This window comes from Phyllostomus discolor, chromosome 1, assembly GCF_004126475.2.
Source record: "Phyllostomus discolor isolate MPI-MPIP mPhyDis1 chromosome 1, mPhyDis1.pri.v3, whole genome shotgun sequence".
NCBI classification, from domain to species: Eukaryota; Metazoa; Chordata; class Mammalia; order Chiroptera; family Phyllostomidae; genus Phyllostomus; species Phyllostomus discolor.
In genome coordinates, this window is record NC_040903.2 from 178,753,059 (window position 1) to 178,772,892 (window position 19,834).

The window sequence follows — 19,834 nt, forward strand, 5'->3', positions numbered from 1 at the left end:
AACAACAATTTAGAGGCAGAATAACACCCAGAACTGACAGAAAATTTATCTGAATGGAAGTCAGACAGCCAAGAAGTTGAAATAGACCCATTTATCCAGACCGGTAGGAGGGGCAGTGACAAGTAGCCAGGCGTGGGTTGGGTGCAATTTGCAGCATGGAGAACAGGGAGAATTGGGTGCATAATGCAACCGGGAGCCCGTAAGGCATCTGGGGTGCACAAGATCGCAGCGGGTGGACCCTGAGTACACAAGCTGCAGCTGGCAGACCCAGTGAGGTGGCGATTGTGGAGCAGGGCAGAGCACGCAACCAAGGATCCCAGGGGAGGGACTGAGGTCCCATGGAGAACAGAGCTACCGCCATTGTTCCCTCTTGACCTCACCTCCACATACAACATCACAATCTAGCCATAGCCACTGGGGTGCCCAGCCCCGATGAACACCTAAGGCTCCGCCCCTCACCTTAACAGGAGCTACCAGACCCTCCCCCCCCAAAAAAAAGAGAGGGAGAGAGACAGCGAGATGGCTCAAACAGAAAAACAAATCAGTGCCCCAGAACTCATCCTTTTGAGCGACTAAGAGATAGCTAACCTATTAGATGCACAGTTCAAAACACTGGTGATCAGGAAGCTCACAGAATTGGTTGATTTTGGTCGCAAATTAGATGAACAAATGCAGGTTACCATAAAAGAAATGAAGGAAAATGCACAGGGAACCAATAGTGATGGGAAGGAAACTGGGACTCAAAACAACTGAGTAGACCAGAAGGAAGAAAGAAACAACCAAACAGGAAAGAATGGAGAAATAAGAATTAAAAAAAAAAAGGAGAAGCTTAGGAACCTCCAGGACATCTTTATACGTTCCAACATCCGAATTACAGGGGTACCAGAAGGGGAAGAGGAAAAGCAACAGATTCAATACGTATCTGAACAAATAATAAAGGAGAACTTCCCCAATCTGGCAAAGGAAATAGACTTCCAGGAAGTCCAGGAAGCTCAGAGAGTCCCAAAGAAGTTGGACCCAAGAAGAAACACACCAAGGCACATCATAATTACATTAGCCAAGGTAAAAATGAAGGAGAGAATCCTAGAAGCAGCAAGAGATAAGGGGACAGTAATCTACAAAGGAGTTCCCATCAGACTGTCAGCTGATTTCTCAAAAGAGAATTTACAGGCAAGAAGGAGCTGGAAAGAAGTATTCCAAGTCATGAAAGACAAGGACCTCCATCCCAGATTACTCTATCCAGCAAAGCTTTCATTTAGAATGGAAGGGCAGATAAAGTGCTTCTCAGATAAGGTCAAGTTAAAGGAGTTCATCATCACCAAGCCCTTATTTTATGAAATGTTAAAGGGACTTATCCAAGAAAAGAAGATTAAAAAAAACATGTATAGTAAAAGGACAGCAAACTCACAATTATTAACAACCACACCTAAAGCAAAACCAAAAGAAACTAAGCAAACAACTAGAACAGGAACAGAACCACAGAAATGGAGGGCACATGGAGGGTTAGCAACAGGGGAGTGGGAGGAGGAGAGAGGGGGAAAAGGTACAGAGAATAAGTAGCATAGATTGTAAGTAGGAAATAGACAGGGGGAGGGTAAGAATAGTATGAGAAATGTAGAAGCTAAAGAACTTATAAGTATGACACATGGACATGAACTAAAGGGGAGGCAGTGGGGGGGAGAGAGTGTACAGGGTAGAGGGGAGTGAAGGGGGAAATGGGACAACTGTAATAGCATAATCAATAAAATATATTAAAAAAAAAACAAAAAAAAACCCCAAAAGCTATTGTAAGAGACAAAGAAGGATACTACATAATAAAGGGAGCAATCCAACAAGAAGATATAATCCTTATAAATATCTACGCATTCAACACAGGAGCACCTAAATATAGAAAATAAATCTTGATAGACATAAAGGGAGAGAGTGACAGTAATACAATCATAGTAGGGGATTTTAACACCCAATTTACATGAATGGATAGATCTTCCAGACAGAAAATCAACAAGGAGGCAGCGGCCTTAAATGACACACTAGATCAGACGGATTTAATTCATATCTTCTGAGCATTTCACTCCAAAGCAGAATATATATTCTTTTCAAGCGCCCATGGAACATTTTCTACAACAGACCATATGTTAAGACACAAAATAAATCTCAATAAATTTAGGATTGAAATCGTACCAAGCATCTTCTCTGACCATAATGGTATGAAACTAGAAATCAATCACAAGAAAAAACTGAAACACACACACAAAGACATGGAGGCTACATAACATGTTACTAAACAATGAATAAGATCAAGGAAGAAATGAAAAGATACCTTGAACAAATGAAGATGAGAACACAACAATCCCAAATCTATGGGACACAGTGAAAGCAGTCCTAAAAGGGAAATTCATAATTACAGGCCTACCTCAAGAAACAAGAAAAATCTCAAATAAACCATCTAACTTTACACTTAAAGGTACTAGAAAAAGAATAACAAACAAAGCCCAAAGTGAGCAGAAGAAAGGAACTAATACAGGTTAGAGCCAAAATACATGAAATAAAGTATAAAAAATAATCCAAAAGATCAATGAAACTAAGAGCTGGTTCTTTGAAAAGATAAAAAAATTAACAAGCCTTTAACTAGACTCATCAAGAACAAAAGAGAAAGGATCCAAATAAATAAAATCAGAAATAAAGGAGAGGAAGTAATAGCTGACACCACAGAAACACAAGGGACTGTAGGAGAATGTTACAAACAACTCCTGCATACAAACTGGACAATCTGAATGAAATGGAGAAATTCCTAGAACACACAATTTTCCAAAACTGAATCAGAAAGAATCAGAAGGTCTGAATAGACAGATTGCAACTAGTGAAATTAAAACTAATCAAAAAACTCCCAACAAAAGACCAAATGGGATAGCATTACAGGCGAATTTTACCAGTCAAAGAAGAACTAACACCTGTCCTTCTCAAACTATTTCAAAAAAATTCAAGAAGAGGGCCTCATTTTATGAGGCCAGCATTATCCTAATTCCAAAACCAGATAAAGGCACTACAAAGAAAGAAAATTATAAGCCACTATCCCTGATGAATATAGATGCTAAACCCCTCAAAAAAATATAAGCAAACTGGATCCAGCAAACCATTAAAAAGATCATATACCATGATCAAGTAGGATTTATTCTGGGAATGTGAAGTTGATACAATATCCACAAATTAATAAATGTGACATATACCACATAAACAAAATGAAGGATAAAAATCACATGATCATATCAACAGATGCAGTAAAAGCATTTGATAAAATCCAATTTATAATAAATCTATCAGCAAAATGCATACAGAGGGAATACAGACAGACATGGACAACAATGTAGTGAAGGTGGGTAGAAAAGGGGAGAAATAGGGGATATCTGTAATAATGTCAACAATAGAAAACAAAATTTAAAAAAAATCAACAAACAACAAGTGTTGGCAATGGTGTGCAGAAAAAACGTCCCCTGTGCAATATCGGTGGGAATGAAGATTGGTGCAGCTACTGTGGAAAACAGTATGAAGTTTCCTCTAAAAACTAATAATTGAACTGCATTATGACCCAGTGATTCCACTTCCAGGATTATAACCAAAGAATACTGAAACACAAATTTGAAAGAATATATGCTTTCCTACGTCCACTGCAGCATTATTTACAATAGCCACAATTTGGAAGCTGTCTAAATGCCCATCGGTAGATGAGTGGATCAAAAAGATGCAGTACATTTACACAGTGGAGTACTACTTGGACGTAAAAATAAAGTTTGTCAATTCACATTTAGTCGTGGTTCTAAAAAGAAAGTTAAAGGCAGACACTCTGAAGACATGGTGTCTGAATAGCTTACCCTGGTCAGGTTCAAGGCAACCACTGTTAACATCAAGTTCTTCGGACAGTGAGTTCTTCAAGGGAAGTCTGAAGACTTTGCCTTGTGTACGATATTCTTCTAGCTCAGACTGGAGTTCATCTACCTGGTCTTGTAATTCCTGGAGTTTAAAAACCAATGTGAGTCTTAGATGTGATGCTAGGCAACAAAACAAAGAATAGATAAATAGAACATCATCAAAATTAAAAACTTTAGTGCTTCAAAGGATACCATGAAGAAAGTAAAATAACCTACAGAATGGGAGAAAAGTTTTTTGCAAATTATATACCTGACAAGGGACTTATAACTGGACTATCTAAAGAATTATTAAAGCTCAATAATAAAAAGATAAATAATCCATTTAAATATTAGGCAAAGGATTGAAATCAATATTTCTCCAAAGAAGATATACTGAGAAGCAAGTAAAAAGATACTCAACATCATTAGCCACCAGGGAAATGCAAATCAAAGCCACAATGAGATACTACCTTATACCCACCAGGGTGGCTAGAATAAAAAAGACATACAATAATAACTACTGACAAGGACGTGGAGAAATGAACTATCATACTGGTGGAAATGTAAAATGGTGCAAACCCATTGGAAAAAATTTTCAGTCCCTAAAAAAGTTAAATATACAGTGACCATATGACCCAGCAATTCCATTCCTTGGTATATACCCAAGAGAAATGAAAGTGTATATCCACATAAAAACTTGCACACAAATATTCACAGCAGCATTATTCATAATCTTAAAACAACCCAAATATCTATCAACTAATAAAATGTGGTATAGTCATATAATGGAGTATTACTTAGCAATGGACAGAAATATACCGATACATGCTACAACACGGATGGACCTTGACAACTTTATGCTAAATGAACCAAGCCAGATACCAAGGACTACATAGTGTAGGATTCCATTCATATGAAATGTAAACAACAGGCCAATATATAAAAACAGACAGTAGATTATTAGTTGTCCAGAGCAAAGTGGAGCGGGCACTTCTTTTTGGATGGTGAAATGTTCTACAATTGATTATGGGAATAGCTGCACAATTCTGTGAACATACTGAGAAACAGTGAATTGTATTCCTCAATTTGGTTGAACTGTATAGTTATGAAAAGCATTAAAAAAAAGGAGTGGATGGATTTGGGAAATTTTTGGAGGTAGACCTGACAGAGTTTTACTGAGGACATAATTGAAGACATACAAAGAAAAAACCTGTACTTGATTAGAGCCAAGAGCCAAAACTTAATTGTAAAAGCAGCATAAATGTTTCATTTCTTTACTCAAGATGGCCATATGTATTTCCTGAGAAGGCAGACTATGAACCACCTCAAACGAGGTGTTTTCCTCATTTCTGCACAAGTACAATGTTCATCTAAAGCAGTCAGAACTCAGGTATACTTACCTTGTTAGAATAAACAAGTGTTTGTGGCTTAAGAAAAAAATTCAAACACCTAACCTGAGGAGAGTGTTACTTTTTAAAAAATCTAAGATTTCTATCAATCATATAAGGATTTTTTTGTCTCTTCTGGTAGGAATTTGTAATGATTTACTAAAGATTTGAGTGGTTTCTGCTTCATTTGCATTTGTAAATAAAGCAATGTAATCAGGAAAAGACCCCCACAGGACAAAAACAAATGACATCATATCAGTTCCCTAATGACCAACCAGGAAAGGCTAATCTGGAAGAAGCACAATCAACATGACCACATATTCCTTCCCTCGAAAGAAAACTAGATTTTCCTCTAAGCACTAACAACTTCTGCCTTAGACAAAGCAGACTTAAATGTAGTGTTCATGATTCCCTAATAGTTCAAGATGCTAAGTAATAATATTGACAGCTAACATCTCGGTTAAGTGCTTACTAAGTTCCAGGCTCTGTTCTAAGCATGTCATATTCAGTCACTCATGGACTCTTCAGAACACCCTAGTATCTTTTTAATCTTCTTATCGATGAGAAATTGAAGTACCACAGATTAAGTGACTTGCTTGCTAATGGTCACACAGCTAGTCAATGTTAAAGTAGGATGTGAGCCCAGGCACTGCCCCGCTTACTAAGTCCTCTTCGGTCACTCACCCTGCACTGCTGCTCATACTCATTTCTCATCTGTGCCAACCTCTCTTCTTGCAGGAAGAATTCAGCACTGTTGGGATCGAGGTCACCAAACTAGAAAAGGAAAAGGAGAAAGCTGTCATTCTTCCCAAGTGCCCTTCTTTGACCTAGTACATACCAGAAGTCCCCGTTTCTGGTGTTCACACAGTCTCTTGAATATGAAAGGAATGTGACATTTAAGCAGAAACACCACCAGCTGGATGATGGGAAGAACATGCTAGAGAGGCATGTTCAACTAACACAGGGATCACTTTTCAGTACCTTGCAATGTTTTCCTCACACGCAACCTCTTACACGAAATCTCTGCAAAAATGACTGCTTCCTTTCGAAAACGACCTACATAAATCCTTAACATAAAATTTCCTGGTGGAACTGCTTCTGCTCTTTTGAGTAAACTGAACTTCGGGCTGCATGTCAGGAAATCAAATCTAAACAGATTTACCTTTTCTGCTAACACATTTTCCAAATTCAGTTGAAGTTTTCTCGTCAGATTCTCATATTCTGCCAACTTCTCTGCATTTTCCAGAAGCTCATTTTCTAGACGACTGTTTTCCTGGTTTGGGGAAATTAAATAGGCAGGGATTAAAAAAATAAGCAAACTGTTGTACCATTTTATATGAGGCATGAATCAGTGTTCTAGACTGAAAATCTGTGTACTTTGAAAGCTTCAGATTAGACAAAAGTAAAGGTTAAAAAATGGATATTTATCTTACAATCTAGAAGTCTGTCCCTTCTTTTTTTTTTTTTTTTTTTTGATCTTATAGAACTGTGCTGTCCAGCGTGCAGCTCTGGCAGTCCCTGTGGCCACTGAGCACTTGAAATGTGTGCAGCTCCATCTGAGACACGCTGCACGTGTAGAATACTCACCAGATTTCTAAGACTTAACACAAAGACATAAAACAGCCTAATAATAATAATTTTTGTATGCTGATTATATCAAAATGATAATCTTTGGAAACACTAGATTAAATGAAATGATTTAAAATGGATTTCATCTGTTTCTTTTTACCTTTAATGTGGCTATTTGAACATCTAAAATGACAGGTATGGCTTACATTATAGCACTGCAGTAGAAAATTCAATGACACAAAAAACATTCTCAACACATTATCACGGAAAGAAAACTGGTTCAGCTACCAGCAAAGGAGAAGACGGCAAAACTATAAAAAGTAGAATAACTCTAAAATCGATTTTTATTTAGTGATGTTATAGTTTGGTTTATATTTAATTTACAATTTTATTTTGATTCAAAGTTGAAGTCCACAAAGGATATTTTTCTCCCCTCTCTCTATGATACTTGTTAGAAGGGTTTCCACCCACATTTGTTAAAAAAATAGTATCACGCAGACGTGCCATTGACCTATTTTCTATGCCAACGTTAAAGGCTGATTGGAAAAACAGTATTTTCAAAGTACATTTTGCCAAAAGAATATAGAGCCAATATACTTTAATACATTCTAGTTCACACCTTCTCACAGCAATATGGAGTAAAAAAGAATGTGCCTGAAGCATTTTAAAAAAAATACTACCTTCTATGGTCTCACCTATAGGTGGAACCTAATCAACAGAACAAACAAGGGAGCAAAACAGAATCAGAAACATGAAAACAAAGAACAAACAGTGACCAGAAGGGAGGACGGAGAGGGGATAGCGAGGGAAGATGGAGAAGGGTCAAGTCAAGGAACATGTATAAGGCACCCACAGACAACAACAACTGGGGTGGGGGTGAGAACTGAATATGGAAGGTGGGGGTTGGGTAGGGCAGGGCAGAATAAAGGGGGAAAAATGGGGACAACTATAATTGAACAACAATAAAAAATTGTTTTTAAAAGCTGAGGCTACCTTCCCTTAAAATGCCAATTCTACTACTTTAACCTTTCAAAATATGTCTAAATTTAGATGTCAAACAAGGAGGAGCAATCTCAGAGCATCAGGCCAGTGCTGGTGCTCTGGAGACTGCAGAATCCGATTCTGTTACTGACATCAGGGAAGGCAGAGCCCCGACCACGGAGAAGGAGTCACATGTGAATACAGTTGTCTACGATGCAACAGAAAAGAATGCTATCTCTGGCAAGAACAAGTAAGTGAAATGAAAACAAAGTGATCCAGCCTGCAGTATTGGCGAAAGCAGTGAAGGAGCATAAAAGCCTACTAAGGAACTGAGGGAACTGATGGTTGGTGCAATGGGGCTGGGGGCATGACCCCGGGTGGGTGGGGGTTGCTGGTGGTTCCTAAGGTTAGAAAGGTACGACACACCCCATGTTAGGGGCCTCCAGATGTACCACACTGCAACCTTACGAAGGGTAACAGTGTGACTGTAAGTGTTCTTTAGTAAGGTAGCTCTGGTGGCCACATGGAGTCAAGACAGAAGAAAGCCTGCACATTAAGTCCACTGAGAAATCGTGATGAATCCTAAACCTGTTCGGAGCCTGTGGAAGTGAGAGGAAGTGGATAAATCTGAGAAGCATTTCAGAGCATCAACAAGACTTGAAGACTGATGAGTGAGGATGGTTGAGGGTTTTAGTTTCCGTGACTTACAGCACATGGTGATGATGTAGAGTAGGGAAAATAATTGAAGAGAGGAAATAGTTTGATGGTCAGAGAGCAAGAATTAGCTCAGTTTTTGATGTGTGGAGTTCAGGAAGCTTTCACAACCTCAACAATAGTGAATACTCCATAGGTACTCATTACCTCCCTGACAATGTAGAGCATCTCATTTAATCCCCGTATCAATGCTACGGGGTAGGTGTAATGACGGAGCCGATTTTGCATATTAGGAAATGGGTTTGGGTAACTTGATCAAGGTTTTCCAGTAAGTAGTGGTATCAGGATTCGAATCGGGCAGTCTGAGTCTAGAACCCGGCCTCTCCGCTTATCTCTAGACTACACTGCACCATAGTATCTGGTGTCAGAGTCTATTAAAGAGAAGGATCACTTCCTCTCTTGAGGCACAGGAAAGGAGAGAAGGATGTATAAGGGAAGAGGCACATTTGAAAGCACAGAAGCAAAGCTGATAGGCTTTGTGCGGCAGGGGACAAGAACCATTTGCTACGAGTAGGGGTTGAGGGGAGGTGCAGGGAGGGGTGGGGGCATCAACCAGCCAAACAGCCCTGAGGACCCAGTGCTGCTTCAGGGGCAAAGAGGAACAAGATACACTAATCAACACCGTTAGCCAATCAGAAGCCTGGATACCCTGGAAATACAGATCCCAAGGGGGCTCTGCTATGTCTGGGTCATGGAGCAGCGGGATGAACTTACGGTTATCCCTGGGCTGAGCCCTGTGCAATCTGCCCTCTTAAGAGAGCTGCAGTTTCCCCAGCAGGACACAGACCACAGAACTAATAAGGTGATTACCTTTAAAGAGAGGGCAAGGCGGTCTCGGATGTAGTTCTCTTCTGTTTTTGCCTTCTCAATTTCCTGCTCAAGTTCCAAACGCTGCTTGCCCACCTGTTGCATGATCTGCTCTCGCTCCTTCCGGAGTTCATTCTTTAGGGCTGCTATGCGCTCCTTGTACTCTTCATCCAGTTTCCTGTGAGAAGGGAAGACTGATAAGCTGTCATCACATCCCTCAGAGATCCCCATGAGGATCCACCAAAAATGGAAACAGAGTCACAGAGGTGGGAAGCAACTTGAGAAAAGTACTGCTTTCCTTTAGGCTTAGCCTACTTCAGTCACCCCAGCCAGGTGTAGCCAAGCAGGCAGGCAGGCTGAGCCCCAATGCCCTTGGGCCAGGGTGCTGGGTAGGGAGGAACCTGGCCCCACCAGTCACACCTGAGGTTGTACTCATTCCGCCGCTCTATGGCCGCGTGGTGATCGTCCACCTCTGAGGCCATTAGAGACTTGAGCTTCTCGGCTTTGTCCAGATCTGACCGTAGCTTCTCTTTTTCTCTCACCATTTGGTCAACACGCTCCCTAGAATCAGAAGCAAACTGAGTTGAAGGGAAACTGTTTGTAAGCAACAAGTAGACTCAAAAAAGCTCTCAACTGGCTCGCTTCAATACAAAAACAAAACCCAACTAAAATCCTTCCAAAACAAAGACATTCCATGGCTCCCTTCAAAAACCTATGTGCACATCTAAGCTCTCCCTTATTTTCACTGTAGAAAGATGATGGGAGTTTAGCCATATTCGCATATCGAATAAAAGAATGCATGTCACAGGCAAAGGGATGACCTGCTGGGCGAGTATAAAAGGAAATGAATCAAAGCAGGTGAACCTTCCACCCAACTCACAGTAAATGCCGGATTTCTGCTTTAAAGCTGGCCAGAGCCGCCTGGTGAATGCCATTCTTGGTGACCAAAAGTTCATTTTCAAGAGCCAGGGTCAATTCTGTCAGGTTGATGTTTCCATCAAGGCTGAAATCCAAGGCCTAGAAATCGGAACAAGTTCAGGACAATCACGATGAGTTCTATCCACTGAAAGCAGAGAATGTGAAGGGAGCTAACAAACCCAGGGAGCTAAGTTTATAGTCTAGAAGATGGATGATTATAGTTCTTTAGTGATTGCTAGTGAACAATCTTCAGTCCAGAACATGACTAAGTTCTTTTTAAGGAAACCATAGCATGGTTATTTAAAGAAACATGGTTATTTGGTGTTATGTGGTACTTTAAATAAACACAATGGAATAATTCTAATCTTTATCAACCAGAGATCAGTTAAGAGCTATTCTCTTATCAATAATTTAGTGGTTAAAAAACCTGGAAAGTAGTTAACAAGAGACTTCTGGTTAAAGGAAGTAGGAAAATTACCTCTTATCTCAAGGTTTTGTGAGTAGAAGCACCAGTAAGGAGAAATCAAATCAAATCACAGTTTCAAAAAACCCTGGAATTTTTTAATCCCTTCCCGATTTGTCATTTTTCTCCCATTTTTGCTGCCACACCTTCAGGATCTCCTGGCTGTTCTCAATGCCCTCTTCCTGCCAGGTGTCAAGTATTCTCTCCACTGACGCGTAGCCCATCCCGTCATCCAGGCAGGAGAAGACCCGAAAGCCAATGGTACTCGTCATTGCCGATGGGGTTGTAGTACGTCGTCCACTCTCATCGAAAGACTGGAAGAAGAAAGAGACTTCGGGAAGCCCAGGCATTTCAACATGATGTCAATGAAGACTAGTCCTGGCCACAGGGAGCAGAAGGCATGTTTCTCTAACTTATGCCGCTAGAAGAAAAGCCGTACAGCCCCTTTGATCTCCTTCCCCCAAGTGTGCCAAGAATGCAACGCTTATCAGCAACAATTGCTCTGGTGCAGAGTTCCTTGGTGTAGAAGAAATGCATCTCTACTTAACCCCAGGTTTCTTCCTCAGCTAACATTAAGGGGCATAATTAGTGGTCTTCCCACTCAGTAATTTACAGTCATTTCCTAAACCCAACTTTTCCTTCCCAACAGTTTAGTCTTTGTCTCATTCTTCTTTTGCTTCTTTCTCCTTAGTATTTTCTTCAGACAACCAAGCAAGTCATTAAAATTTATTCAAATGGATTTTACTTCCACTTGTAAAGAAACCACTTCCCATTTCTTTCTTACTTGCATGGAAAGATGCCTTTTCAGTTGTCTATATGGAGTAGATGCCGATGGTGTAAGGGATTTTCCATTTTTGAACAAGCCGTAGAAAAAATCTTCTACACTCATTGTACCATCAGGTTCAAGGTTATGGAAGACTTCCTCAAGCATCTATAAAAGGATAACCACATATTTTAAATATTTCACTCAAAATAACAGAAAGCCCAAAGTATACTTCTGGCTGAAAGGAACTGGCACCACTGTTGGCCCCAGGACTCCGGAGACAGAACACGTCCCTTACTGTAATGTCACTGAATTTGCTTCCCTTCCTGGTGACACGTCCTCCCACTTCACACAAACTAAACAGAAGTCCACTTCAACACCTTCGCAATCTTCACACAAATAACAATGAACTGTTTTCTGTTTTATTCACCCTTTTAGAGCAAGTGGTTAATGTTACTACACAAATTTAAAAATTACTTAACAATATAAATATATAGACTCCTAGTGTTGTAACAGTAAAAGTTAGGTGGACATCGGGCCATTACACTGTGGGGACTTACATAATACTGTACTTACACTGCATTTTTGGAGCTGGTATGTCAGTACAGCGAATTTGGCCCAGGGCAGATTGCAACGATCTTCACCTGGGTCTGAAACCCCTGCCTTGGGATTTAGAATGTTGTTTGGAACAGTGCTATGTGTTTTGGGTTTTTAATTTGTGTCAATGCTTTAGCACAGGAGAAATGAAGATTGGGTAAGAAGGATTTTGTGTGTGTGCGATAGAAAGGTTCCAAGAGATTGTAAAGAGAAGGGAATTTTGCCTGGCCATTTTGCAACCTCCCACAGTAATCAGGAACCCTCGTTGTGTAACTGGGAAAGAGGACACTGGACACCAGTCCCTTCCACGGGCTTGCCTCCGAGATGGTCTGTTCCCTGGCTCAACAGAGGAGTGGAGAGGGGGGTAAAGCAGATGAATCACTGGAACACAAACCAGGGAGGGAAGGCAAAGGCCTCTTTCTCCTCCTGGCAGTTGGATTCTTCTTTATTTGGAGAGCGCGGAGGGGGAGCTAAATGTTTTCTATACGAATATGCCTCCAATGAAACAGAAATTACCTGAGGATCTTGTTAAAATGTAGACTCTGATATAGTTAAATCTGGGGTGGGGCCTGAGAGTCTGGATTTCTAACAAGTTCTCAGGTGATGCCCATGTTGCTAAGTAATAAACAGAATAAACAACAAATTTATTCTTTTTGCATTACAGCCTACAATTAATTGGGTCCATTCTAACAAAGGCCTCTTTGTAATACATCCTCAGTTTTCAATATTCATTTCATAAGTCTGGACTGTAACTAGGATTCCTGCCATCTCAGAATTGTTGATTTTATTCTTCATGTAATTGCTTGAGGCATTTCTTTAATCTCAAATGCTTTTTTCCAATTCATATCCAATAGGAAACATCTGTTTCTATTCCTATTTATATACCACTTCCTCTGCAGAGAATTCTAAAACAAGAAAACCATTCTAAAGAGTGGAAATCTTTGGCAGAAGCAACAGTTCCTCACAGAGAATTGTGTGGTGAAAACAACGGAAAGGTATTTGGGTCAAGGCTCTGAAGTTGCCAAGATCCCTTGGCTTCTCGGTCTCATTCTTATCAACCAGAAGAATACTTGCTTAGTGGAGAAGGCTTTCAGGGCCGTCAAACCAGGAGTCACAGTAAAACCCAGCTGTGCTGACTGCAGTTAACAGCGTCTTTTGGCTCCAACCTTAGTCCACACTATTTGAGTTTGTGACCCCGGCCAAATCAATGCATGGCTTCCAGATTGCCCAAACACCCATCACCTGACCCACTCAGAGTGTGACCTGCCCATTATTGTACATGGGGGAGAGGGCAAGTGGCGAATAAAAAGGATGTGGACTCAGAAGAGGGTGGATGAGCAGGGTTGGGCTGAAAAGAGTACAAGTCAAATGAGCAAGTGGGGCACCCCCTGTGGCCTGTGCTGGAGCCGAATCTGGAACCCTGAGGACATTCTTATTCCCCGTGACATGCCAGTCAGGTCTTTGGATGGTTGATGTCCCAATGTGTAAGTTGCAAAATAATGCACTCAAATAGGGACCATGAACCCAAATACCCAGAGAGGCCAGGGAGGCGAATAAATAAATGATAGGACAGGACAACCCAGACACAGAAGAAAGCACTGCTATTTAAAGCAGTGAACTGAACACATAAGGGCAGGCCCTGTCCAAAGGAACTAGGCATCTCTCACTGCCAGTAAAATGCAGCCAGACCCAGCTTTTAGAAAAATTTCCTCATTTATAAAACTGCAGTTTTGACCAGTGTGGCTCAGTTGGTTGGGTGTCATCCTGCAAAGCAAAATGTTGCCAGTTAGATTTCCGGTCAGGGCACATATGAGGGGGGGCACCTAAAAAATCCCCAGAATTATCTTCTGGAGGGTGAGCCCCTTGCAGTACAGGCTTTCTCCACTAGGTAAGTGTTGTAGGAACCCATCTGTGCCAGTGTACCAGCTGGTGTTGTTGTGAGAGGCTGCATTTGACCTCAGTGAATTTTTTTTGAAGACACTGTCAACATGTTTGCCCATTTCATGATTTAAGAGTACACCTGCCCACACAAGGCTAAGTAGTCAGCAAGTTTTGATAAAAAATGGCACAACCCCTGTGCCCCACCCTCCCTATTCACCCTAGGTCATGGGTTTGGTCCCAGGTTGGGGCACGTGCAAGAGGCAATCGATTGATGTTTCTCTCTGACATCGTGTTTCTCTCCTTCTCTTTCTCCCTCCCTTCCTCTCACTCTAAAAATAAATAAATAAAATACATTTTTAAAAAGTGCAGCAAAACAGTTCAATTTTTAAATATTGAGCAGGCCAAATAAAATAGCCATTGGGTCATATTTGGAGTAAAATAGCCATTGGGTCATATCTAGAGTGACAGTTGGCCACCCCTGCCCTGCAGATGTCCTTGCTTCCGATAAGCAGGGTATGAGTTACAGACATAACCTGGGACTCTAGTTTCCCCTTTGTGGTAACACAACATGCAGCAGTGATCTCACTGTCTCCATCTATGAAATGATGGGTGACTAAGTCTAAAATTGCTTTCAGTTGTAAAATTCTAGGATTCCAAATTGTATGCTGATGAAATCATCTTGAACTTTCAGCTCCTCTGTGGTCCAGAGAGCTAGTAATACAAAGTACCAGAGCAGGCTGACAGCTCTGGAGGTTAGGAAGTGGAGAGACTGAGCAAAAAGGAAAAAGGACTCATGGACACGGACAACAGTGTTGTGATTATAAGAGATGGGGAGGGAGGTATAAGGAGGATAAATGGTAATGGAAAATATAAAATAAAAAATAAATTAAAAAAACAAATACTACAGTATTTCATGATTTTTTAGAAGAGGAACTCACTAAGTAAAAGTTGTATTCAATCAGCAATCTTTATTCAACCTGAGATCAGGGGAAAATAACTACATATGCGACTTCTTTTCTTGTAATCCTCACCCAAGAATATGCTTATTGATTTTAGAGAGGGGGAAGGGAGGGACAGAGTGAGGGAGGGAAACATTGATGTGAGAGAGAAACTTCTATCAGTTTCCTCTTGCAAATGTACTGACCAGGGACCAGAAATTGAACTTGCAACCTTTCTGTTTATGGGATGATGGTCCAACCAACTGAGCCACACCGACCAGGGATACATTCTTCTTTTCCAAGGTTCTAAAAACTCTACCACAAAGATGCAACTTCCTGCAAGTGGCTACACTTTAATTCAAGAGCTCCTCAAAGACAGAATCTCGGTGGCTGACTTCCCAGGGAAAAGAGAATGGAGTCTCTGTAACACACTGCAGGAAGCCAAAATATGGCTGTTTCTAGCCTGTGGCCAGCTGAACTTTTACTATGATTATTATTCATGAATAAAAATATGATGCATGGCTTACCTCTCCATTGACATTCTGCAAACCATACTGCTCACAGATGGAGACTAGCTTCTTTCGGTTCAGGTGACCATCTCGGGTAATCCCCAAATCTTCACAAATCTCCTGCAGTTTCTCTTCTATCCAGTCTTGGGGAGGGGAAGACCCACTTTGGGAGGCAGTCAAATCATCTGGGTTCCAAAATCTTAGCTGGCCTGAAACAAAAGCCTACATTGTGTTTTCTCCAACGGGATGGCAAAGAGAGAGACCTAGTTTCAAAGAAAACGTGCTTTTTGAAAGTAAGAACTATTTTTTAAAAAGACTATGCATGTTGATTCCATTTTGAGTTGATTCTAAAGTTCAAATAAAATGGGACCGTCAGTTCTCAGGCTGCAACTAGAGCAAACAGGCACATTTTGGGGTTCGCTGGCAGTCAGACCCGTGTAGGAACTATTTCCCACGCAGTCATGCCAAGGCTCTAGTCTTGTTTTATTCCAACAGGAAACAGGCACAGGCTTACGCGTTGGTGTCATCGGACGAGAAGGCTACTGACAGGCATTCTGGAGAGCTTTAAGCATGCTGCCTCGACCAGAGCTACCATGATTTTTACTATCTCCATATTCTTTCTAGTCTAAGCACTAGGACTACTTTTGCTGAGAAGAAAATTTCATGATGAATATAAAATAATCATAAAGTCTCGAGATTAGCTTGTTCCCCAAATCTTTACACATGTGAATACTCTGACTGGCAATTCAACTTGAATGAATAAAAGGTTGTGACCCACAAGTTATTAATTATCTATATGTTAAGGATAAGTTCTATTTGAAGACTTAAGGGTCAAACTATTTATTTAAAAATCAAAATTTGTGTTCTAAAGTTCTCACTTCTAGTTAAATTTTCAACTTACCTATTAGAGAGTCTTTTAAAGCCATTACTTAAACATGAGATCCTACTGGCACAATTTTGTATGCTTGGAAGAACCTTGGAGGGCTGAGCAGAGCATAGGGTTATTCAGCAAAGAGATCAAGTCTCTTACTGCTGTGTCTTTACAGGTTGGACACCTAGAGAACTCGCTGTAACTGCATTTACAGTTAACCTGCCAGGGTAGGCAGGTTCTGTCGGCTGAACCACAGTGCCATCTGCTGGCCAGAAGATCAATGTTCCGATGTTTCTTAAATACATCTACAATTTGTCAAGAGATAGGTCAGTATTTAATTCAGGACTGTTCACAGATGAATTTCAAAGTCTATATGAGAGTAATTAACGCATAAGTGAAATCCTACATCTTAGTTTCCATATCTTGCCTGATGTTAAAGGTTAGTATTTTAAAACGAGCTACCCAATTGGGAATGGATTGTTGCTGTTGTTCTTAAGGTTACTTCTTAGCAGGCCGCCAGCACACCAAACCACTAGGGAGAAGGCTAGGAGATGCAGAAGGGGAGTGTGGAGAGTGCCTGTGGACAACAGCCCTTCCTTCCATGACACACACTCAGTTCTTACCTTCCGCTTCGTACTCCTCACTATGCTGCGTCTTCCAGTGCTAGAGAAGGCAAGAGAAGGTGGTTAGTGTGCTTTAGAACTCAATCAGTTTTCCCAAGACCAGCTAGCTCTCTGGCTCTGAAGTCAGCATCTGAGTGAGTCACATAATCAGGACTCTAACACAGCCTTCTGCAGTATCTCACCAAGGATTTGCCTTTCCCAATTGCGAGGTCACTTATTCAACAGCAAAATCTATCACGGCCAATATAATCAAGCCAGAGCATATATACAGATTCTAGCAACTAACAAGGGTTTGTATGTATGCACTGATGAGTTTGTTCTTCAACAGATGTTTATTGGGTGCCAGGTATTATGCTATATCTTTGGAATACAACTATGAATAGCATAAACATTTCTTGCCTTGAGGAGTTTACATGTTAATGAAGACATGCAGACAAAACAAAACAAAAACCAAACAAACATACCAGGAAGTACAATAATGTAGTGTATTAGGTGCTAAGAATGGAAAGTTCAAGATGCTATAAGAATATACTTAAATGGATATCCTTCAGACTTGGGAGATCCAGGTAGACTTCCTGAAAGAATCAATGTCTAAACTGAGAGCTGAAGGATGAGCAGGAGACAGCTAAGTGAAAAATAAGGAGCAGTTACTATTTGCTGACGCATGGAGGCAAAAACAGCCTGGTGTGCCTGTGGCACAGTAAAAGGTAGAGATACAACCCAAAGAAAGGTAGGCTGGAAAGCTCCAGTAAAATAAAATATACATTGCCAGTAAACTGCATTAAAAGCAGTGAAGTACATCTGACCTGGGCCATTTTATCCCCTTATCATGCTATATTATTGCTAGTGTTTTCCAAGTCACAGCACACAGCTGTGGTTTGCGTTAGTGCACAAAAACACTCAGCCGAGGACACAAGTCGGAACCCAAATCCACGCCTGGCTCCACTGGCCGCCATGGCACTGTCTGCTCCAACCAGCGGCAATGAGAAGGTTCACAGTGGCCTTGGCCTCATCGGCAAGCTGCCTAATCACTCCTTTTGGGAGGTTCTATGACCAGTGCAGGAAACCCCACTGAGAAAAGGTGTACCCCCACCCCCCTGCCTTTCAACACCTGGCTGCTGTCTCTGCAGAGAGCCAACTTTATGAATGAAGCTCCCTTTGACGACCAATAACCAGCTTACTCTGATGGCTGAACTGTACAAGATGAACTGATTTCTTAGAATCCTGAAATAAACCCAACAGGAAAATGAGTCTAGTTATCTCCTGTCTCCAGAGCTTGGATTCCTCAGGGCAGGCAGTGTGCCACCTACAACTCGTAAACGCTGCCTTTCAGCAGTAGCTTGTTCAAGGTGAAATGAGCTGAAGGACTTCTTCCAGGCAACCTAAGCACACCTACTTTGTTCCCTCGCCACACTCACCTAGTCCCCTCCTCTTGACTGAAGGACAAGTATCCACCAGGGTGTCACAGTTCCATATTTTCCTTAGAAACATATTGAAGATAGCACCGACTCAGAGAGTTCGATAAATTTTGCCACACTAAACTGAAACCACAAACTGACGATGTTGAGATGGATTATTCTCGCCATACAGAAAAAAAAACATCAAAAGGCTATAACTCCAAATATGTAAATTTACTACGACTCATTCAGATGCCAACTGAAAGTCACTAATATACACGGTGTCTGTGGAAAAGGAGTTAGGGCGCGATGTGATTTTTGCTTGTTTGTTTGTGGTTACAATTTTATCAGCCCGCATTTCCACATAAAGACATATCTCAGACCTGGAAGATAGCTAAGCGTGGTGGGGGTAGGGAGGGAACAATGGAGTAAATAGTCCTCCACAGATTTTCTTATTTTATTGTTCCTGGGAAGAATTCAACTGATTTTTTTTTGTATTAGAAGTTTTAAATCAATAAAGCTCTACTAATAAAAGCACCCTGCCTATCTGCTATCTGTCCCTCCCTTTTTATTTCCTTATCCAACAGAGCAAATGATTTAAATGTTCACATAACTTCAGCACCCCAAGTGTGAAAACTCACTGAACATATAATATGTTGGACACACCCTAAAATAAACTCCATTAAATCCACCTAAAACAAATAAACTAGGCATTTATGGCCTAAGAACCATTTGGTCAAAATAAAACCTGCCAAATCACAAGCAGGGGGCGAGGGGCGGGGGTGGTTAACAGCACAAACTGACAGCAGAAATGGGGGAAGAATGAGTACCCTGGACATGAATGATGAAGGGAGCCCCTACTGGAATACAGTTGGAAAAATGCAAACACACCTTCAAAAAATCCTTAGGAATAATTCCTAAAGCAATAAGGTGTGTATCTTGCTACATAATAGTTTCATTCTTACATTTGCTCACTTCTCAAAGCATTCTAAAGTAGTGAGCAAATAGTTCAGAGGAGCACCAACATCTCCTGAGTCTATGGGACTGGGTGCAGGCACCTGATTCAATCCCCAGGGCAGTACCTTCCGCTGCGCTCTTTTCCTGATTCTTGCCCCTAACTAGTAAGAAACCAAGTTGAAGGGATTACAGCACAGAGGTGAGAGCCGCACTGCCAGGCTCTGAATCCTGGCTTACCTACCAGGTTTGGTTTGGACAAGTTTCTTAACATTTTTTGCCTCAGTTTCTCCATCTATAAAATGGGAATAAAGTAGTGCATATTTCACAGAGCTAGATGAAATGCTTAGAATTGTGCCTGGCAGATATAAGCACTATATAATGTCATGTTTTTATTGGACAGGTATCAATGTAGTACATATCAAACTTATGTTTGTAGATTTTTTTTCCTTACTTTTAAGCTTAAAGCATTAATTTGGGTTGCCCTGGGGAGGTTATTAGTTACCCATATCAATTTGTAAGAAAAATGCCAAGTCTCCAGCAAATATGCACAGAA

At 40.9% G+C, this 19,834-nt stretch overlaps 1 protein-coding gene across 11 annotated transcripts in view; it reads right to left on the reverse strand.

Annotated features, from left to right (window-relative positions):
- NIN (ninein) overlaps positions 1-19,834 on the reverse strand; it is a 97,212-nt gene that overhangs the window by 32,370 nt on the left and 45,008 nt on the right. For all 11 annotated transcript variants that reach the window (XM_036009897.1, XM_036009908.1, XM_036009947.1 and 8 more), the window contains 10 exons: positions 16,928-16,967; positions 15,452-15,642; positions 11,530-11,676; positions 10,892-11,059; positions 10,245-10,381; positions 9,785-9,925; positions 9,368-9,542; positions 6,456-6,566; positions 5,978-6,067; positions 3,870-4,008 (listed from right to left, as the gene is read on the reverse strand). In XM_036009897.1, the coding sequence (XP_035865790.1) occupies positions 3,870-4,008; positions 5,978-6,067; positions 6,456-6,566; positions 9,368-9,542; positions 9,785-9,925; positions 10,245-10,381; positions 10,892-11,059; positions 11,530-11,676; positions 15,452-15,642; positions 16,928-16,967 (1,339 nt within the window). The remainder of the gene's footprint in view (positions 1-3,869; positions 4,009-5,977; positions 6,068-6,455; positions 6,567-9,367; positions 9,543-9,784; positions 9,926-10,244; positions 10,382-10,891; positions 11,060-11,529; positions 11,677-15,451; positions 15,643-16,927; positions 16,968-19,834) is intronic.